The sequence below is a fragment of the Hyperolius riggenbachi genome, chromosome 2, assembly GCF_040937935.1.
Source record: "Hyperolius riggenbachi isolate aHypRig1 chromosome 2, aHypRig1.pri, whole genome shotgun sequence".
In the NCBI taxonomy this organism is placed as follows: Eukaryota; Metazoa; Chordata; class Amphibia; order Anura; family Hyperoliidae; genus Hyperolius; species Hyperolius riggenbachi.
The window spans coordinates 453,490,161-453,513,555 of NC_090647.1; the positions used below are offsets into that span (position 1 = coordinate 453,490,161).

The window sequence follows — 23,395 nt, forward strand, 5'->3', positions numbered from 1 at the left end:
TTAAATGCAAAAATATTTTTTTAACTTTTTTTTATTCTTTTTTTTGAGGGGTGAAATTTAAAAACCTTAGCAGGTGGTCATGTCGCCTATTTTAGTGCTTTCTAATGAGTTTCTGCAAGAGTAGATTTATGTATGAAATTCTTTCTTTCTTTTCACTTTGGATCTTAAATAAATTAGTTTGCCCCTAATGACAATTTGCAAGCCTTCTGTATTTTTAGGTTCCCAGTCTATTCACTTGATTTGAGCTCACAATGTTTCAAAAGTTTTTGTTTGACTTTATTTGTAGAACTGTGTGGTTAAGCAAATATCCATTTAGTTTCCAGAACAATGTTTTGTATTCTTTTTTAGGTAGCTCTAAGATTGTTATTCTTCATCAGGTTTTATTGTTATTCTTCATCAGGTTTTTATTGCCATCTGTCTTTTATGGTGGGTACACACGAGCTACAAATGTAGCTGGTTGCTAGCACACGGCGCGTTTGCGCGACGCATCGGCGACAGCTCGTCGCCAGGTCCCTCCGCATACACACGGCGGAAGAGGGATTAGTGATGCGACGGAAGCTGACGCCGACGTTCCACCCCCCTGCCGGAAGCTCCGTGTATTGCCTATGGGTTGCTGTCGCTAGTCCGCATACACACGGGGACTAGCGACAGTTGCGGCGAAGTTGCGGCGGCAACTGTCGCCCGGCGACAGCTCTGAGTAGCGACAGTTCGGGGCGCAGGCGCCATACACACAGGCGACCTGTCACGGCATCACGCGCGTGCCACGTGGTTGCGGCGACAGTTGTAGCCCGTGTGTATGTAGCTTTACTGTGCCAGAGACCACCTGCAGACATATAAAGTCAGAGAGGTTTAACTCTCCCAGGGACAGAAAGTAAAAGTTGGCTTTAAAACAACATAAACAGTAGTAAAAGGCCAAAAAGTTTTGAACCCCTTAGCACATTATTCAAAACAATTTATTTTAATGGAATTGGTATTTAAAAGTCTCCATACAAGTAGATAATAGATTGTGATCCAAACTGGTCATATATCTTTGAGCATTCTTCAGTTTCTCCAGTCATCTCAGGTGAAGATATTTCCTAATCAGGTTAGATATTCCTGTGCAGTTGTTGCTGATGTCCATCAAGGTATACCTCTACTCCTACTCTAATAGAGCAGCAAGTGCGGGAAAGGTGGATTCACCCATTTTGATAGCCTTTATAGATATAGGAGTTGAGCTACAAGAATCCAGATTAATTGCCTAGAACATGTTTTAATAAAGAGGCCCTCAGTGGCATCTAAATATTTGCTGTTTATCCCTGTCATATATACCGTAGTTTTGTTGATTAAAGAAGGAGGTGCATGCTCTTCTCTACAGTCTACTCATATTCTACCAAGACCTTCACATCTGCCCAATGGTTGATGTTTATGTGTAGTTGCATAGTTCGTAAAGATTACATAGTTCTAGTGTTTCCACGCCCATGTAAGTATATTCATTGCTGTCTTTGCATCCCTACAGAACGAATCAGATGTCTTTCAGAGATTAATCGCCAAGGAATTCCTGGAGCTTCAGCGTTACATTGCAGAAGAGGAGTCTCATTTTCTAACGACAGTCTCCAAGAAAGCTCGAGAACTCATCAGCAATATTGATATTCAACTACTGGAGAAAAATGAAATTCTAACTACTGTGCGAGAGAGAGAAAACCAGCTGGAGATCCTGGGAAATGAGACTCATCTGCACTTCATCCAGGTGAGACGTTCTTCTTCATACCAGACGCTATATAGCCAGTTTTCTCCTTTATAATCCAGGAAACAGGTCGCTGCAACCACTGCACCTACTGTGATCGGGAGCAGAACACTAAAGAGCAAGGAAAATGTAGTAGATAAGAATTCCGCTGCACCGATCTCAGGATAAAAGTCCAATTTTTATTGAGGCAATTGTGGACAAACAGCAATACAGCTCACGCGCATTATGAATGACAATGCAAAATCTATTAAATATACAAATCGTAATTACGTACAGGCGTAATTGCAAAAATTTGCGCAAACATTTGCATAATCGTAATTAGCTGATTACAAGCATCACTGGCTATGACTAAGGAGCCATAAGTTTGCTCCGATGAGCGTGAGCTGTATTGGGCAGAGCCAGTGCGCATTGACGTCATTACACTTAAGGAATAGAGCACTTGTGTAATTTGTATGCTCATGGGAAAGTTCACTGGCGGGACGCCGCGATGTTTAAACTTACGGTGCCCCGGAGAAGTAACGTGCTGTGCACCTTATCTTTTATGGATCCTTGTGGATGCTTGCTGGAATAAACTTATATCTGTGGAATCCTTCCTGGGTTATCCTTACTGGCTGGATGACAGCCTAAGCGCTAGATCCACCTGGTGTATGAGGTGGCAACTATCTGGTGAACCCCTGTCTGATTGATTGAGGATTCTGATTTTATGGTCACTATGTGCTGCTGACCTTTTTATTAGTTGCAGTATTACGCTATGGGAGCTTTGTGCTTTCTTTTCAGATATTGATCACTGTGGAGTGCGCACTGGTATCTTTATAGACTGAATTTTATTTTTACCATGGCTTTAGCAATCTGTAAGTCTAGAAATGCTGGTCATCTTCACTTACAGTTTTAATTACAGGTAACTAATGCTTATGTATTTTTTAGTACATGTTCTACTTCTATTGTCATGTTTATGGCACAATTGCTTTAAACGTTATGTGCTCCTATGAAAAGATTAACAATTGAGTATAGGTAAATAGAATTTAACCATAGTTTCATTTTTTTCCTTTTCTAGAACTATTCTGCTGTGACATCCAGGTAAGGATCACATAAACAATCACTGATTGGCAATTATGGGACAATTACAGGGGTTGGACAAAATAATGGAAACGCCTAACATTTTGGCATCATAATCTTTGAACATGTTTTAAGCAATCAAAACGTGACATATGTTAATTTTTTTTATTATGTTATTTGATATGTTTAATTAAAATAATTGTTTTTTATAGATATTTAAACAAAAGTTGGTTATAATTTATAAAAATGGCAGATCTCTGAGACTTTCAAAGAGGCCAAATTGTTGGTGCTCGTATGGCAGGCGCTACTGTAACAGAAACTGCCTGAATCCTTGGCATTTCGAGAGGTACTGTCTCAAAAGTAATGACTGCCTTTGAAAGAGAAGGAAAAACATCCTCAGCAAAGCACAGTTGTGGCCGAAAGTCGAAGTCTGAAAGAGACCATCGGACTCTAAATCGAATTGTTAGAAAAGCTCGCAAGACCACGGCTCCTAAAATCACTGCAGAGCTGAATGAACACCTACAGACCCCAGTTTCCACAAAAACTTCGCCGGGAACTGCACAAATCTGGATTCCAGAGAAGAACTGCAATTAGAAAACCTCTGCTCTCAAAGACAAATGTTTCAAAGCGTTTAGAGTGGTGTAGAAACCCCCAGAATCGGTCCCTTGAGCAGTGGAAAAATGTGATTTTCTCTGACGAATCATCATTTACCTTATTTCCAACCTTCGGCCGAGTGTACGTTTGGAAACAGCCGAAAGAAGCATTTCATCCAGACTGCCTTCTCCCAACCGTAAAACATGGCGGGGGTTCTGTGATGATCTGGGGTGCTATTTCTTGGAAATCTGCCGGGCCATTGATTTCCCTTCATGAAGTCAATTTCTGCCGCCATTGTCTCTAAAAGAACTGGAGGGTGTTTTAACTGAAGAATGGGCTAAAATTTATTTGGAAACAATTCACAATTTGTATGAATCAAAACCTCGGAGAATTGAGGCTGTAATTGCCGCAAAAGGTGGACCTACACCATATTAAAATATACTAGCCGACCCTCGGCGTAGCATACGCCGCATAAGAGGATAGAGGGCAGGAAGGGGGTATTGGGCACAACGGCGGGGAGGGGGGTTGGACCCCCCCTCAACTGGATCCCCCATGTGTGCTCTACCTCCAGCTTAAGCTCAGCAGGAACCCCCCCTCACCTGGGTCCCCCATGTGCGCTCTCCCTCCAGCTTAAGCTCAGGAGGACCCCCCTCCTCACCTGGGTCCCCCATGTGCACTCCACCTCCAGCTTAAGCTCAGCAGGAATCACCCCCTCACCTGGGTCCCCCATGTGCGCTCCCTCCTGCTTAATCACAGTAGCAGCCGCCACTATTAGTAAGAGGCAGTGGGCGGGGATGACTCACCTCTTCCGTGTTCCATCGTGCGTTCCACTGTCGTCACTTCCTGCAATGCCGCACACTGTATTGGTGTAATTTGCCTTTTTAAAACAGAAGGAAATCTGCAATAATTCAGCTATAAGTGAACATTTGTGGTTACCCACAATGCACTGCTACTAAATATGCAAATTACCCATTTTCCCCCTTGGTAAGCCAAGCAAGCATCCAGAGCCGCTGGTGTATAGCAAGCATATAGCTTTAAATTTTACACAGTCATATCAAACCCACATGTAGACAGCCTGTTTCAGACTTTTGGTCCTCATCAGTACATGGCAAGGATTGATACGGCTGTATAAGATAGGGCTTGGACCAGTACAACAGAGTAACCAGGCAGCTCAGGGTGACCCAAACCACTCGTAATGTATAGGGCGATAAAAGGGACCAAAAAGCCCTACTACTAAAAAAAGCAAAGCTTGGTGTAATTTGCCTTCCTAAAACAGAAGGAAATCTGCAATAATTCAGCTATAAGTGAACATTTGTGGTTACCCACAATGCACTGCTACTAAATATGCAAATTACCCCTTTTCCCCCTTGGTAAGCCAAGCAAGCATCCAGAGCTGCTGGTGTATAGCAAGCATATTGCTTTAAACTTTACACAGTCATATCAAACCCACATGTGACAGCCTGTTTCAGACTTTTGGTCCTCATCTGTACTTGGCAAGGATTGATATGGCTGTATGAGATAGGGCTTGGACCAGTACAACAGAGTAACCAAGCAGCTCAGGGTGACCCAAACCACTCGGAGTGTATAGGGGGATAAAAGGGACCAAAAAGACCTCCTACTAAAAAAAGCAAAGCTTGGTGTAATTTGCCTTCCTAAAACAGAAGGAAATATGCAATAATTCAGCTATAAGTGAACATTTGTGATTACCCACAATGCACCACTACTAAATATGCAAATTATTCCTTTTCACGCTTGGTAAGTCAAGCAAGCCTATAGCTTTAAGTTTTACACAATCATATCAAACCCTCATGTAACAGTCTATTTAAGACTTTTGGTCCTCATCAGTACATAGCAGGGATTGGTATGGCTGTATGAGATAGGGCTTGGACCAGTACAACAGAGTAACCAAGCAGCTCAGGGTGACCCAAACTACTAAGCATGTATAGGAGGATAAAAGAGACCAAAAAGCCCTCCTACTAAGAAAAGCAAAGCTTGGTGTAATTTTCCTTCTTAAAACAGAAGCAAATCTGCAATAATTCAGCTATAAGTGAACATTTGTGGTTACCCACAATGCACTACTATTGAATATGCAAATTATCCCTCTTTGCCCTTGGTTTGATATGACACTACTTCTTCTCCTTGCTTGGACCAGCCCCTTCTTCTTGCTTGGACCGGCCCTGGGGGCAGGGCGCTACTTCTTCTTCTTGCTTGAAGGTTAAGGCACTTACTCTATTATATATATAGATTTTGTTGATTTTCAAGGTGTTTCCATTATTTTGTCTAACCTTTGTATGTAGGAATTCTAGGAAAATAGTTCTTTTTTATCTCCAGCTGTCAGCCACCCAGCCCAAGGAGTGTGGACGCCACTTACAGCGCTGTGTCCTTCAAGCCTGGATTCCGTCAGGATGACATCAAGCTCACAGTATGGAAGCGTTTGCAGCGCCGGATTCTGCCCAGTAAGTGTTTCATGTGCTGCACGTTACATATCTGTATATCTGTATCAAAATTCTTCCAGGGAACTTCCATCATTTGTCTTGAATATACTGAAGCTGATTCATCAAGTCAGGCACATTGAAAACTAGAGAAAATTAAAGCAAACTTGAAGTGGACACAGACTTTCTAAATCAAATATATCACTATGTACTGGATAGCATGATCTCACAAGTTTACCATCTCTTCCTTGTTCCTTGTTCTATGGAGTGGGGTAAGCCTGCCAGTTAGTTGAGTTCCGTGCAAAGCTGACTGTTAGAGCAGTCACCAAGAGCTCAATATGCAGCATCAAACTCCACCCATGGTGTGATGTCAAACCCCTCCACCACCCCTTTCCAAGTAGTAGCAAGGTGAGGGTGGACTGGATTGATATCACAATGTAGACAACAAGGGATGGGCGAGCATCCCTGCTTGAATGATGAAGCTCCGCTCCGTCATCAGCCTGCCATCGGTAAACGCCCAGGGCCGGATTTGTACCTTTTACCGCCCTAGGCCCACTATCACCAGCCGCCCCATGACATCGGCAGGGTTAGGATAGTGTTATTGGATGGGGGGTTTAGGGATACTGATAGATCAGGATATCAGGTCAGGGGTAGGAATTTACAAAAAAAAAAAAAAAAGTGGTTAGGTCATTTGTCAATTTAGGGTTAGGCTAGGCATATAGTGCTGCAGCAGATGTCAGTGCTATACTGAATCTGAGAGAGCCTAAGCGCTTGGAGTCCTATGGGAGAAAAGCGCTATAGAAATGTTAATGTATTGTATACGAATACATAATAATGATAATTTGGTAGGACATTAGACTATGACTATGGTAGGATTAGATTGTGAGCTCCTCTGAGGACAGTCAGTGACATGACTATGTACTCTGTAAAGCGCTGCAGAAGATGTCAGTGCTATATAAATACATAATAATAATATGGTAGGACATTAGACTATGACTAGGGCAGGATTAGATTGTGAGCTCCTCTGAGGACAGTCAGTGACATGACTATGTACTCTGTAAAGCGCTGCAGAAGATGTCAGTGATATACAAATACATAATAATAATATGGTAGGACATTAGTCTATAACTGTGGTAGGGATTAGACTGTGAGCTCCTCTGAGGACAGTTAGTGACATGACTATCTACTCTGTAATGTGCTGCAGAAGATGTCAGTGCCATATAAATACATAATAATAATATGGTAGGACATTAGACTATGACTATGGTAGGATTAGAGTGTGAGCTCCTCTGAGGACAGTCAGTGACATGACTATGTACTCTGTACAGTGCTGCAGAAGATGTCAGTGCTATATAAATACGTAATAATAATATGGTAGGACATTAGACTATGACTATGGTAGGATTAGATTGTGAGCTCCTCTGAGGACAGTTAGTGACATGAATATGTACTCTGTACAGTGCTGCAGAAGAGGTCAGTGCTATATGAATACATAATAATTTAGTAGGTAAATAAATAAGTAGGTCATTATACTGTGACTATTGTGGGATTGTGAGCTCCTCTGAGGATAATCATTGACATGACCATTTACTCTGCAATGTGGTATGGAGGACATGAGTACTACATTATACTTAGAGCTGGTTCACTCACACGGGCAGCGGCAGTGCCATTGTTTATACAAACCCCACGTTTGGAACCAGATTTTTCCCGTCATCTGCCCGGCACTTAGGCGATCAGGATCACTAAGCGCTGCACCTCTGTGATCCCATAGCAGGGGTTAAAAGCATTACATGACACAGTGGTGGGATGCTTTTGGAGATATAAAGAGGGAAGGACAGATAGGATGAGAGAGTATGAAGTGTAAGGACTGGAAGGAGAGGGGGGGGGGGGGGGTAAAGGGGAGAAGCAGTGAGAGTGACAGGAGATGGGAGAGGGCATCAGGATGAGTGTTGAGGTGGCATGAAGTACAGCATTCTGGGAGTAAGGTAGGAAGCACTGCAGATTATGGCCAGGCTAGCAGGATTCTGTCAATGAGCAGAGAGATGTAAGATCATTTCTGCTGTCATAATCACACAGGCTTCAGTTATTGCATCACAGCCTGATTTGCTCTCACATTACTTCCTGTGTGCTCTCTCTCCTCTTCACACACAAAGCCAGGCAACTCTGTTTCCTTATCTTATTGATAGATAAGGCTGCAGTGATTGCTGGGCTTGCAGCAGCAGCCTCACTTTCTAGAAGTCACCGGCTTGGAGGGAGGGGGGAGGAAGGAGGGGGACAGAGAGCTCCCAGCTGGGCACTCACTCCGTAGTCCGTAGGGGCTGAGTGACTGTGTGCAGTGCAGTAATAGACTTAGCTGCAGCAATATATTTACTGAAGACACACTTCACTATGAGACACTCGCTATGGCTGGCTGCACGTTGTTTCCCCTCCCCGCAGCCCCCTCCATGCTTACAGTGCCCCGCTGCCCGCATAGTTACCATTTCTCTTCCTCCCTTGAATCTCCCGGCTGGTTAGCAGAGAGCTCAGCCCCTCCTCCCTTCAGTGTCATCAGAGTGGAGAGGAAGGGAGGGGCGCTCTCATGCTGCGTGTATGCAGGAGAGACTAGAGAACAGCGCGGCTGGAGCAGACAGCTGATTGCCGAACGGCTGATCTGCTGCCAGTATGTGACAGCCGCCCCAGCTCTCTTGCTACTTTTCTTCCGCCCTAGGAACGGGCCTATTCGGCCTGTGCGGAAATCCGGCCATGTAAACGCCACTAGGAGACTGTTAGACGGCAAAACCGCCGTCTATTTACTCCGTACAGTGCTGTGATCTAAGGCAGTGCTGTACTGGGGGACAGCCGTGTCGGCTGTCCCCCTAGCAGGCTCAGGGATGATCCGCTGAAGCCTTTGACTGCTGATCACAGTGATTGGCTGGCGGGGGGAGGGAGGGGGGTATACAAAAGAAAAGATATGTCTTTTTATTTAAATAATAAAGATATATATATATTAATTAAAAAAATAAACATCCTGGGAGTGATCATAGCCCACTCTCTTGTGTGCTGAGTTGTAGGGTCTTGCAGGGAGGCCTTAAAGCTGCCGTGGCTTATTTGGTAAAAAATGGCCTGGTCTTTAGGGGAGTTTAAGCCCGTGGTCCTTAAGTGGTTAAAGTACAACTATCAAAGTTAACTAAAATTCTAAATGCCACATATATTTCCAGTAACTACTAGCAAATAGCAGTACAAAGTTTTTTTTTCATCTTTTCACTTTTTATGTGAAGAAAATATGACATTTACAAAGAGCAGTTTTTACTGTGGGCATTACTGTGGAGTCCAGCACATTCAGCATACAGAAGCAGTCCTCACTGGCTGTAATCCTGTGACTGAAATGTCTTCAGAATGTTAGAAAGCAGAAATATAGCATAAAATAGTGCATACATAACTCAGCAGCTGCTCCTGTGTTTCTGTCTGCCTCACACAGTTCTAAAGTAAACAGAGTTTACAGCCAGGAAGAGCTCATTCTGAATGGTGAGTGGAAGGAACTAAGTGCAGGAATAAAGTCTAGGTCCTTCTCTTCAGATCCTTTCTCTGCGCTGAAAAATCTCTCAGCTGTTCTCATATGATCTGTGAGAAAGCAGTGTGTGTGGGGGCAGAGCAGAAACAAACAGTAAATCATTCCACTGAGAATATTGACAGGGAAGTGTCGCCTATGTACATGGCATAGCTGGCCTTGACACCAATTTTTGTAGTAGAGAGCTGGTACACAAGGCATTCCTTTCACACAGGCTGTGATAAGAGACTTCTGAAAAACGTTCTATTGTTACTGGCTAAAAGCTTTATAGGTATGTAGGGTTTATACAGAATGACAGTTCCTTTGGTAGTTTCTCTTTAAGTGCCAACTGACTACTCTGACAGTCAAGTTTGCTTAGAGGTTTCTGGCAGAATTACTCCACTATATGAACAAGGTTAAAAGATTGGCTGGGACAACTCATGACTTTACATTCACCAGCACTATCTAGTGATATGTTTAATTTATGAACTTCAGGCACCATTGGAATGGCCTAGTGGAGGAGAACTGGGGAACCTCTGGAGGACCCAGTTGTAGCAGCTCAGAGGGAGAAGTAATTCTGGGTCTGGCGATCACCGGCACCCCGAATTACCCTTGCGCAGTGTGCACACTACAGCACTAATGCTATAGTGGTACCCAAGTCAGTAGCTTTGCGGCCAGCGCCGTGCGCTGAAAGTGGCTGCTTTGCTAAATAGAATAGGACCTTCCTAGAATTTCATTGGCCTGAATTCACTAAGATCATGCTAGAGATAATAAAGCAAGAGAAAACTTACCTCCACACATGAGAGAGTTATCTTACCTCTTCATTCCTTAAGTTACCTCTCTTGTAGTTAATTTACCTCCTCTGTAGTTATTTTACCTCCTCTGTAGTTAATTTACCTCCTCTGTAGTTATTTTCACATGCAGTTAATTAACAGCCTGTCTTTAACTCTGGAGTTATTTTAAGAATTGGAGAGTTAATTTAAAGACAGAAGAGTTAACTTTAGGCTTGCCTGAGGTAAAATGTTTCCTGAATACTACATGCCTTATCACCATGGTAACAACTCTAGAAGACAGGAGATAAGCTTAGTGAATTGAGGCCATTGTCTTATTTTGTATCCACCATTACATTTTTTGACTGTCTCATGTGAATAACTACAGAATTATTATTTTTTTGCTTTTTCAGCTCCTATGCAGACTTATCCTGAAATATTGAACTTTTTTTTTAACCCTATTCTGCAATCTACAGTGTTTCTTGGGCCCTATTTCCACTAAGCCCGAATCTGGGCCGTATCTGCAGTTTTTCCCTGCATACAAGAGGGGAGTGGAGGAACATGCTGCTTATCTATCTAGTGGCTTGCCATCCAGATCGCACTTTGGTGCTAATCTGGGCGGCATGTTGCAGGTTTATGCAGCGGGCAGCCAAATCCCTATAGCCATGCATGGCATGGCTTAGTTTCGGGCTACAGCTGCACAGCAGAACAGAAGCCGCAGTCAAGTCAGCAACAGCTGCAGCTCCTAGTGGAAACCGGCCCTTAGCCACACGGGAGTTGTTATCAGTGAGAGATACACGACTGATCGACTGCTGTCCAGGCTACAGAGAAATCATCATATAGAGCCCTGGATTCTTATAGTATAGTATGGCGTATATTACCATATTTTCCAGACCATAAGACGCATCTAAGTTTAGAGGGAACAAAAAGGACAAAAATATACTAAACCCAGTGTGTTCATGGTGCAGGGGCACATGGATCTTCTCCCTCCAATTACTATGCTCCCTTGTAACTTTTGTGCCTTGTAACTCTTGTGTCTTCCTTGTACCACTTGTGCCTATGTGTCCCCCTTGTACCTTATGCCCCCCTTTTATGCCTATGTGCCCCCCTTATACCTTGTGCCCCCCTTTTATGCCTGTGTGCCCCCCTTGTACCTTGTGCCCCCTTTTATGCCTATGTGTCCCCCTTGTACCATATGTCCCCATTGTGTGCCTGTGTGTGCCCCTTGTACCTTATGCCTCCCTTGTACCTTATGTCCCCCTTGTGTGCCTGTGTGTGTCCCTTGTACCTTATATCCCCCTTGTACCTTATGCCCTCCTTGTGTGCCTGTGTGTCCCCCTTGTACCTTATATCCCCCTTGTGTGCCTGTGTGTCCCCCTGTGTCCTCCTCTGGTCTCCTGTCCCTTCTCCTGTCCCAGTGTCCTCTTCCTTCCCCTTTTTGTAGGCTTTCAAAGGAAATGTCAGCCAAATTAACCTATGCAAGCTCTACTTACCCGGGGCTTCCTCCAGCCCCTTGCAGCTGACATGTCCCGCGCCGCAGCTCCACTCCCAGCCGCCGGCCTGGGGTCCCCGCTGGTGCATAGGCCGACCCCACGAGGTCATCCTCTACTGCGCTTGCGCGAGCACCGTTGTCATTCACTCGCATGTGGGCTGGAGTGTTCTGCGCAGACGTAGAACTACTGCGCCTGTGCAGAACACTCCAGCCCATGTGTGAATGATTAACAGCAGCGCTCACGCAGGCGCAGTAGAGGACGACCTCGCGAGGTCGGCCTCTGCATCGGCGGGGACCCCGGGACGACGGCTGGGAGTGGAGCTGCGGCGCGGGACATGTCAGCTGCAAGGGGCAGGAGGAAGCCCCGGGTAAGTAGAGCTTGCATAGGTTAATTTGGCTGACATTTCAGAATATTGCGGCAGGTGTCCCCCACAAATACATACCACAGCGAGTTGGAGTGAAAGAGGAGCTCCGACAAAGCTGATGGCATGGATGATAACTCACACTTGCTGCTGCACGGTAGCTTGCATGTAAAGCCTGTCATCAAGTGGCCATGTCATCAAGAGTACAACGCGCCCAACCGGACCAGGCGTACAAATGTGGCCATTGAGAAGCCGATGAGCCGCAGACACCATGCTTAGGAGCAGACGCCGACGTCACCTGTCCAATTGAATGAGCGGCAATGCAGGAGGCTGCTGGTGATAGGCGCCGATGGTCACGTGGGCGGGACCATGGCTCCGTCATTGTGCACTTATTTCCCCAATGATGGAGCTGTGGTCTCAAACCCATTTAGACCAGTGGGTTTGAATGTGAGAGACAAGTGTAACGAGCATGATGGAGACAAAGGCAACTGCTTTCTTATTGAATTACAATGATTGATTGTTTACCTGGGGTGTATCCTTATTGTCCTGAAACTTTTATATTGTTGCATGGTCACTGTGGTGGCATGATCAATACTGTGCATGACAAAGGGGATCCCTAGTGGCCCCGAAATGATCGTTGGCGATACGATCTTATGTGTTTTTGGTAATGGAGCAATAAAGTAGTTCCTGCAAAGTGTGGTGTGTGAACCTTTCTTGGATACTGTGGCCCATATGCAATTACATTTTTCACCTGAGTTTTCTACGAGGTAATATTTTCATAACTTGTCATAAAATGCCTTTTAAAGCCACCAGCAAAAAAAGAAAACACTCAAAATGAATTTGATAGTAACCTTTCACCAACTTTTGGATACCTTTTCAGTTGTAAAATGCTGGAAAATTAGTTAAAAGAGAAAATGATCTCCTAGGAGATAACTTAGGTGAAAAATGTAATTGCATATGGGCCTGTGTGTTGGCAATAGGAATTGCACGTGGAAACTGCAAACAGCCCATTCACGTGTGAACCCAGCCTAAGGCTACAACCCTTCATTCATAGTTCAGAAAACTTCAGGTTTGAAAAAAGTGTAAAATCTTTCTGCAAGTGTTATGGTCATGTTGTTATAACTATTTTTCTCTTTTAGCTCCTGAGGTTTTGAAGTTGGACCCTCTCACTGCACACACCCTTCTGGAGTTGAGAAAAGGGGATACTGTTGTTCAGTGTCGATCATTATCAAGCCGCCGTAGCAGCAATCCTGAAGGCTTTGAAAACAGCAGCTGTGTCCTGGCAACACGTGGCTTTTCCACTGGCAAGCATTACTGGGAAGTGATTGTTGGCACCAAACCAAAGTGGAGAATTGGTGTGGTCAAAGGAACGGTAAGCCGCAAGGGTAAAATGGTCCGGGCACCTGAAGCAGGAGCTTGGCTCATCGGGCTTAAGGAAGGACGGCTGTATGAAGCCTTCACGTCTCCCAGCGTCGTTCTGCCCATCAGCTCCCGACCACAGCGCATTGGCATCTTCCTGAATTATGAAAAAGGAGAACTGACCTTCTATAATGCAGACAGCCCAGAAGAACTCGTTCCCCTGTATACATTCCAGGCAGAGTTCCATGGAAAGTTGTTCCCAGTGTTGGATGTGTGTTGGCAAGAAAGGGGAACCAATCCGCTACCTCTTGCATTGCCAGCTGTACAAAGAGTTGTTCATACCATGTGAATGGTGTGCAGTCTTACCAACACACTCACTCTGCCCTCTCCCAGGCATCTATTTATGCATTATTTACAGATCACTTAATTGTTCCCATATAACAGTTATATACTGACATACAAGCAAATAATCACTATGAATTCTTTGGTACATTTTACTTTTCAGCTTCTGTCTTTAGCTACTGTAACGTTATGACAACACTAATCAGTTGGTATACAGAATTTCCCAGAATTATTGTTTTTTGAGTTATTAGCTTACTGCTTACCCAGTTTTCTGTTTAAAGAACCACTATCGCAAAAATTGTAAAATTTAAAATCCATGTAAACACATACAAATCAAAAGAATGTTTCTTCCAGAGTAAAATGAGCCATGAATTACTTTTTTCCTATGTTGCTGTCACTTACAGTAGGTTGTAGAATTCTGACAGAACCAACAGATTCTTGAGTAGCCAATCTTCTCATAGGAGATTCTCAGGGTTTTATTTTCAAAAGAATTTAGTGAATGGCAGTTGCTCTGTCCAATTGTTAAAAAAGTGTGCAGCGAGCAGGGAAGCTGGCCAGTATCATTGTATAAATCGTTTTCAGGGAATGTCTTTATAAAGAATAAGAGCCTTGCTGGAAATCCCCCAATGGAAAGATGGACTAGTCCAAAACCTGTCGGTTCTATCAGATTTCTATTACTTACCACTGTAAGTGGCAGCAATATAGGAAAAAAGTAATTTATGGCTGTGACGATCGGTGTAACACAGAGAGGGTCTGATTATTAGTGATCTGCAGTATTACCAAGAATACAGATATTGTGAGAATCTGCTCAGCTGCCTGTGCAGACAGGCAGCTTTTTGACCACTGTTCAGGTCTGCATTCTTCAGGTCTCTTTAAGAGAGACTTTTTGTCAGTATTGCAGCTTGCTGCTGAGGAATTTGCCTACATTCGTTATGCAAATCCCCTACCTGCCTCCTGTGATGACTGGCAGTATAAAGGTTGGGATTACCCACAGTCCTTGGCTGGTCATTCCTTCAGGGTTTGTAGTAAACACTCCTAGAGAGTGTCAGCCATGCTACTTCTTGTTGAAGTTATCTTAGAGTAATTCTGGGGACTGCACTAGGCAGTTTCTTTAGTGCCGTCAGGATTGCTTATCTGTTTGTTTGTCTGTTGCGACTGTCCTGTCCCAGCGGTGGTCGATAGGAAGTCGTTCTGTGTGTCTGGGTGCTAACCGCAACAGCGGTTGTTGCTGGCAGCCCCTTCTGATCTGTTTCCCTGGATCGTGCTAGCCTCTTTTGCGCTAGTGCTGTGGATCCTTCTGTTCTGCCTTCCTGGATCGCACTCGCCTTGCGCTAGTGCTGTGGATCCTTCTGGTCTGCTATTCTGTTCTGCCTTCCTGGATCGCACTCGCCTTGCGCTAGTGCTGTGGATCCTTCTGTTCTGTCTACCTGGATCGCACTCGCCTTGAGCTAGTGCTGTGGATCCTTCTGATCTGTGTTTCTGCTTGGATCACACTTGCTCTGACGTAAGAGCAGTGGATACTTTCTGCCTAGTTCCTGTTTCACGTTTGTCTGTCTTGTCTGATACGAACGCTTGCTGTAGGCTCTGTGAGGTAACCGTTAAGCAAGCACTCGCGTTCTCTGTTTCGTGTTTGTCTGTCTTTGGTTAGTTAGGCGTGCTTGTCTCTGTTGTGCGTAACACGCGGAGACCGCGCACGAACGCATGCACTGTTGCGAATGAGTGCGGTGTTCGCGTTCAGCTAGCGTTTGTTATTTTCCTTATCTTTCTCTTTGTATGATTTGCTGTGCCTTTGCTACCCTGGTGCTCTGTCCTGCTCAGTCTTGTGTCGCTATTGGCAATCGCCATTCTTGCGATTGCATTTCCTACTTCGTTTCCGCCGTTGTGTGTTCGCCGTTGCTGGGTGGCGACTAGTTTGGTGGGCACACATTGGTTCTGTCCCTTTGCTCTTTTCCCTGTGGGCTATCCAGCCCTGCCTAATTGTACCTTGTCCTGGATCTGTACAATTCCCATTTGGCATCTGTGGCTGTGCAGCGGCTGTGTTCGCCTGCACTCCACAGCGCCATCTGCCGGTGGGAATTGCCCTCTGTGGGTGCATAGCACCTAGCCTGGCTGTCCTCAATTATACGCTTGTGGAGGAAATCCGCCGCGTCAGCGCACGTCTGGTGCGCTGACCACGGAGACAATTCCACATTCGTTACAGATATATACCCGATTATTGATGATCTGCAGTATCACCGATAATCAGATATATCACTAACCTCTGGACACCGGAGAGATATGAGTGTTTTGGTGCAACAGTAAATACTTTGAGAGCAATACCTGGAGAACAGGTATCAGAGCAGTAGACTATACTGCAAAAGAGAACAAGTGCCTTCCAGTAACCTGAGAACCTCCCGAAGGGAGGAGCCAGGCCAGGAGATGGAAGGACCAGAACGTTAGTGACACCAATAGGAGAGTGTCACTAATGATCTGTGAACTATCTCTAAGGTGGGGAGATAGCTCTCGAGGTCGGGCAAGCCAGGTCGGCAACACCCGGACAGATAAGTACAAAGACAGGAGACAGATTCAGTAAGCCTAAGACATGCAGAGTTTGGCAACAGAATATCAGATATAGCGAAGTACCAAATCAGTAATCAGAAGAGTGGTCAGGAAAGCAGAAGGTCATAACAGATAATAAACAATGCCTAGTCTTGGTGTGAGCTCCGTGATCATCAACACCCTGGAACTAGTCTGAAGTATAACAGAATGATAATACAATTCTCTAGTCTGGGTGTGAGGTCCGTGATCATCAACACCCTGGAACTAGTCTGAAGTATAACAGATTGGTAACACAAGTCCCTAATCTGGGTGTGAGGTCCTTGATCATCAACACCCTGGAACTAGTCTGAAATATAACAGATTGGTAACACAAGTCCCTAATCTGGGTGTGAGGTCCTTGATCATCAACACCCTGGAACTAGTCTGAAGTATAACAGAATGGTAATACAAGTCCCTAATCTGGGTGTGAGGTCCTTGATCATCAACACCCTGGAACTAATCTGGATATAACAACTGGTAACACAGAATCTAACAAAAGGTTTGAGTGCTTCCACGTAGTGATCGCAACGGCAGACAACCAGTGAATGACCAGCACCCAGTATATATAGCACAGCGCTCTCCAGCGCCTCCCCTAAGTGCTGGACCAATGGGAACTGGTTGTATCGTCAGCTGACCAGCTTGGTCAGCTGACTCCCTTCTGGCTGTCATAAAAGTTCTGCCTCTCAGCACACGCGCGCGTCCTTCTGAATCTGTGTGAACTATCAGTCCCAGCCACACCAGCCATGTGTTGTGTACCACCCGGCGCGCTGGACGTGGAACCAGCCGCACCGCTATCAGGGCATGCGGTGGTTTATCCGCGTTCAGCCATAATGGTAGATGTAGGCCTACGCGTGCAAACCGCCGCGTTGGACGCGGAATCAGCCGCCTTGTTCTGAACACACGCAGCGACTTTTCCGCGTTTTCTCACAATGGCTCATTTTACTCTGGAAGAAAAATACTTCTTATTTGTATATGTTTACACATATTTTAAATTTTAAAATTTTTCACGATAGTGGTCCTTTAAAGTAAAAATCACCATTTCATGCATTCTCTCCATCATCTCTAGGTTTTCTGCAATGATCCAATCTTTACGTGGGATGGAGCATGCACATCAGTGTTGTTGTTAGGGGGTGACATATTTTTGTGGGATGAATTACTTTCTCTTACCACTTCCTGCTGGGAAGACCAGAAAGACAACTGCAGTGCCTTACACACACCATGCAATTTTTCTGTAAGATCGACTGAGCAATCGATAATTTCCAGCTTGTCTGATCTGCTTCCAATCAAAAAAGGGATCGATTTTGAGATCCTCTCTGTAAAAAAAAGCAATCACTTTGGCAATAGGATGCAGATTGGACATGCTGGAAATTATTGATCAATCCATCGATGTGATGGGAAATTTGCATGGTGTGTATAAGCCATTTCATGATCGACTTCAGAGCAGTAACAGGGAAGTTTTTGCATTGTGTGAAATTTATACAGATTATCTGAGAAGAATTATTTTTTTGTTAGGGAAGGTAGAGCTACATTTCAGATAAGACTCTCCGAACTTTTTGATGTCTTTTTTAACGTGTGCTGTCATTGGAAACATTCAGAAAAATTGGCGGCTGGATCATCTGTACATTCTGATTTTATAAACCCGGTTAATCATTAAAGAGTAACTGTTAGGCATAAAATACACAATAAGTTCTCTACTGCAGGCTGATAGAGCAGTAGAAAGGATGCTAACCAGGCAATTTAAAAGCTTAAAATCATTCTTACTTCATGTCATGTAGATTTCTCTCCCCATGGCCGCAAGCTCTAAGAGGGTACGCACGGCCACAAAAGAGACGTGACAGGCATGCTGAATCAGTCTGATTGGCTGAAGCCTCTGTCACTCATCTCTCTGCGCTGCTATTAGCCGCCTGGTCTCCCCTTGTCTGCGCTGATCGTAGCTGCTGTTAGAGCGCACGGAGGGGGGCCAGAGGCTGTCTCTTGTCACTGTCCTCTGCCCCCCTCTCGGCGCCCCCCTCCCCCCCCCCCCCAAGCCCCCTCCCCTGGACTGATCAATGGGGAAGGATAAAGGCGGCGCACACAGACTCACAGAATAATGGTTCCACGAGCTGAAGTATCCTTCTATACTCTGCACTACCGCTGGCGTTCGTGCAGAAAATAGATGGGAATGGCAGCGCTTAGATCCATTATTAGGCGAGTCTGTGGCTGCTGCATTTATTCCTCCCCGCTGTGCACAGAGTCAGTGCGGGGAGGAGGGGATGCGGGGGGAGGGGGGGTGAAGAAGGATCTAGCCGGACACGAGATGGCCCCTGCCAGCAACAGGAGCCTTCTGATATATACATATATGAATCACAGAAATCAAAACTTGGACACTACAATACATCTGTTATGTAAGTAGAGCATGTATTTATCTAGTTACATACTCTTTAAGTGTAAATTATAGTTGAAAACTAGCTTCTGATTTCATGCGGTTTTTAAATGTATTGGACTTTTTTGTACTGTTTTTGTGTTTATTTTAAATATTTGTACATATAATGCATTTGTAACACAAAATTCTCAGATTGCCTATTAAAATCACTGACTGCTGTCTGTGGCCAAAAGAAATGGTCTTGTATAAAATACAGCAATATTCTGGGCCTGAAATGAAAAATCTTGCAGCTGTGTTGTTCGTTTTATGTACTCTTTTATGTACTCTTTATTTAGTTTTCACATATTAAAAAGACACACATTTAGCAAACCTTATAAATGGCATAGTAACAGTGATGTACAACATAAATCAGTGTCACCCCTTTTATAAAATGATATAAGACAGAAGAGATCTTACTTTGCTTAGGATGACACCGGGACTGGATAGTTTTCAGCCTCTACAAACAACTAAATAAACCAAAAACTGATAATTTTAAAGCTTGACTGAAGGAGTTACCATAGTAACCAGGTAAGTATCGGTTCTTCAGTCATTTAAATATAGTAATATGCATTTCACGTTTTCACCTGAGTTTTCTCCTAGGTGATATTATCACACCTTGTCAATAAAATGCCTTTTAGGCCTCTTTCACAGTAGGACGTTGCGTTTTGATGCGACGTTAAGGTCGCAACGCAAATTACAACGCAATGCCCGCACAAAGTCGCTACGCAACCTAATGCCCCATTATCATTGCATACAGTAGAGCATACAGGCAATGAAAAGTATGCTTCTAAGTCATTACTGAGCATGTGCAAACAGTCTAATGCAGCTAATAACGTGTATAACGCACAGCATGCAGCACTGTCTAATAACGCTACACGTTATACACAAACGCAACCTGTGCACTGTGAATGTCGCACAGACATTCACAGTATTGCTGTGCGTTAGTCTGCGTTGAAACATTTCCTAATGTGTGACTTTAACGTCGCACTGTGAAAGAGGCCTTAAATTACCAGCGAGCAAAAAAATACTCAAAATAATTTTCATAGTACTTTTTCACCTACATTTTGGTACTTTTTCCATTGCAAAGTGCTAAAAAGTTATTCTCAATTAAAGATTAAAAATTATCTCCTAGGAGAAAACTCAGGAGAAAAGTTTATTTGTATATGGGCTGGTGAGTCATTTGGTAAGAGCTTTTTGTGAATCTGGGGATGAGTGCCTTAACCATTTGGCACAATCTTTTGATAATAGGGCATGCCTGAAATGTGTGTAAAATGTCACCATTTATGTTCTGATAAAAGGAAAATGTTGCTGTAAAGATTCAGTGATTAGTACAGTCTAGTAAGGATTTTGTAGCCAGACTTTTGAAAACTACCTTTTTGGTGTCACAGGAGAGGTGCAATCAAGTTAGGTTTCCACTTCAGTCTGTACAAGCAATAGAGTGTTGTATCCTCTCCATTGTTTCTTTTTGGCATTTCCTCTGCAGTGAGAATTTCATTCATGCAAGCTGGGATGATCTTAGCTGTAGCACAGGGATGTCAAACTCAAATAGAAAGTGGGCCGAAATTGTACACTGGGACCTACTCATGGGCCAATCTCAATGTCTACTGGCCACCTTCCTCCCTTATAAAGTTCTGGCCCCCCTCCCACTCCTATACAGTTCCCTGGTGTCTAGTGGTCCTCCATCCCCTATACAGTTCCCTGGTGTCTAGAAGCCCCCACCCTCCCCTATACAGTTCCCTAGTGTCTAGAAGCCCCCACCCTCCCCTATACAGTTCCCTAGTGTCTAGTGGTCCTCCATCCCCTATACATCTCCTGGTGTCTAAAAGCCCCAACCCTCCCCTATACAGTTCCCTAGTGTTTAGTGCTTTTCCCAACCTCCCCATATCCCTGGTGATCTAGGGCTTCACCTCCAATATAACTTCCCTGGTGGTCTAGAGTGAGCCAAACATAATGCAAAGTGGGGAAATCATTCGAGGGCCAAATTTAATGGCTCTGAGGGCCAGATTTGGCCCACGGGCCGGAGTTTGCCATGTATGCTGTAGCATAATCAGCATACTAAATGACTGCTCACAGCTTATGTGCGGTCACATTCAGAGCTTCCTTCAAGTTATAGAAAGAACAAAGGATACGGAGACAAGGAACTAAGAATATTTCATTTTTGGTTTTGTTGGAGGACACTGCTTATTTTGTTTCATAAATGTGGTGTTGCACTACTATAAAAATCATAGATTCTGTATTGACTTTGTAAGTTAAGTAATGTCTCAGTCTATACTGCTCATACTTATTTGAACTTATGTTTTTTCTCTTAAGGGGCCCATACACCTACCGATTTTCCAGCCGACATACAGGCGTTTCAATCACCGTGATCGAAACGGCTGTGAAATCGCCGCGCACACCGCTGACAGAACAATTGATTTCCGTCCGAAATCGATCGTACCTGTCGATTCCCATCGACCCATCCGTGTGGAAGATTTTTCTCGGTCGCCGGCGGGTCGGGAGTGCGTCGTTAGCGGCGTTCGAATGCCCGACGACCGACGCAATACAGCGGTAATACATTACCTGCTCCAGCCGGCGCGAGTCCCCTGGTCTTCTTCTCCGCTTCGGGCTCCAGACCGTTTCTTCTCCGCTTCGGGCTCCAGAGCTACACAAAACTTCTTGTCTCGGCAGGAAGTTTAAACAGTAGAGCGCCCTCTACTGTTTAAACTTCCCCTGGACAGGAAGTTCAGTAGCCGGAGCGGAGAAGAAGACAGCGGGGACTTGCGCCAGCCGCAACTGGTAATGTATGCAGGGCGGGGGGGGGGGGGGGGCGGCAGCTTCACAGATTGGGATCGGTTTCAGGCTGAAATCGATTCACAATCTGTTTGCAGTAAAGGTGGCCATACGATCCCTCTCTGATCAGATTCGATCAGAGAGGGTTCTATCTGTTGGTCGAATCTGATGGCAAATCGACCAGTGTATGGCCACCTTTAGGGTGAGATAAAATATATTATTGCTTCATTTGAGTAATACAGACTATCTAACACTGTCCTGTATTCTATGATGTTAATAAATAAGGCTGAATGTAGTCACTTTTTGGTCTAAGCTCTGGATCTAAGCTTGAAATATTCTTTGGTATCCATGGTTACCGTACAGAACTGCTATCAATACAATGAAAAATAATACTGTACAAATTCAGGCAAAGACCAATATGTGCAAAACATGAACACGGAAATAAAATCAGTGTGACACGTTCTTAATAAAAGCACTGTCAGAACTACAGTTTGACCACCACTGAAATATATCAGTTTATTATGAAAACCATAGTTCTGTGTCAGCAGGATATGTGTTATTGGATGTTAAGAATTTAAATGGCATGTTTCAATAAAATTACTTATTTAAAAAATATTTGAGTCCTTATTTCTGCATAAATTACATTCTGTACCCTTTTTAGAGGAATTTGTTTTTTTTCATATTTCTCCATTCTTAAAGTGTACCAGAGACCTCATACATTAAAGAGTTGAAACTTACCTGGGACTTCCTCCCGCCCCATAAACACCTCTGAGTCCCTCGCCCTCCTGCCGCGGTCTGCCGTTCAGCCGCGATCAGCCCCGGAAACAGGCTCAGTTGGATCCAGTCTGGGTCCTCTGTGCATGTGCGAACCTCCCACGCATGCACAGAGGACCCGGACTGACGCGTATGAGCCAGTTATGATCACTGTTAATCTTAGAAACTTATATCAATGAATTGCTGGCATCAAGCCGGATCCGTGCATAGCTCTCTTGTCTGGGTATCTCCAGGCGAACCCTAGTCATTAAATATTATGGTATTAATTCATGCTAGGAATATGCAGGTTTATCTTAAATTGAACAGAAAAATGTGTGAATTATGATTTAATTGTCATATTACATGTACCATGGATGATCATGGAGAAATTGCTCTTAAAGTCGTAACTGTGAAATTTCTCCCTTCAAAACGCAAGGGGGGGGGGGGGGGTCAGCCCTAAGCAAGGGGCAGGGCTGGTAACCCCACATTCTACACATTCTACAACTTCAAGATTCCTCAAAAAGAAGCTTAGCCAGCACCAATTTTAAAGGAGTACTGAAGGGGGTTGGGGGGAAAATGAGTTGAACTTACCTGGGGCTTCTAATGGTCCCCCGCAGACACCCTGTGCCCGTGTAGTCACTCACCGATGCTCTGGCCCCGCCTCCAGTTCACTTCTTGAATTTCAGACTTTAAAGTCTGAAAACCACTGCACCTGCATTGCCATGCCCTTGCACCCGCTAACGTCACCAGGAGCGTACTGCACAGGCCTAGTGTGGTCTGTGACTGCGCAGTACGCTCCTGGTGACGTCAGCGGGAGCGAGGACACGGCAATGCAGGCGCAGGGATTTTCAGACTTTAAAGTCTGAAATTCCAGAAGTGAACTGGAGACGGGGCCAGAGCATTGGTGAGTGGCTGCGCAGGCACCATTAAAAGCCCCGGGTAAGTTCAACTCAGTTTCCCGCGACCCCCCTACAATATTCCTTTAATCTTCCAAAATCCACTTACAAGAACATCAAGGGTCCTGCGAAGATACTGTAGCTGTTAAGTAGGGAGTCCTAAACGAAGAACATTTTTGCTTGGATTTCAAAAAAGAAGCTGGACTTAGAAGCTTCCCAGAACCAACCTAAGTAACCCTTTCGTCTGTTTGCTATATTGTTCATTTTGTTACTTATAACTTTTTTCTATAATGATCAATTTGCACTTTCTTAATAAATTACAAAAGTCATTTTGGCTAAAATC

General features: G+C 44.4%; 1 protein-coding gene across 1 annotated transcript in view; it reads left to right on the forward strand.

Annotated features, from left to right (window-relative positions):
* TRIM50 (tripartite motif containing 50) overlaps window positions 1-13,663 on the forward strand; it is a 39,013-nt gene extending 25,350 nt beyond the window's left edge. The window contains exons 3-6 of the mRNA XM_068266356.1: window positions 1,496-1,726; window positions 2,778-2,800; window positions 5,705-5,829; window positions 13,095-13,663. Of these exons, the coding sequence (XP_068122457.1) occupies window positions 1,496-1,726; window positions 2,778-2,800; window positions 5,705-5,829; window positions 13,095-13,663 (948 nt within the window). The remainder of the gene's footprint in view (window positions 1-1,495; window positions 1,727-2,777; window positions 2,801-5,704; window positions 5,830-13,094) is intronic.
* Window positions 13,664-23,395: the final 9,732 nt, after the last annotated feature.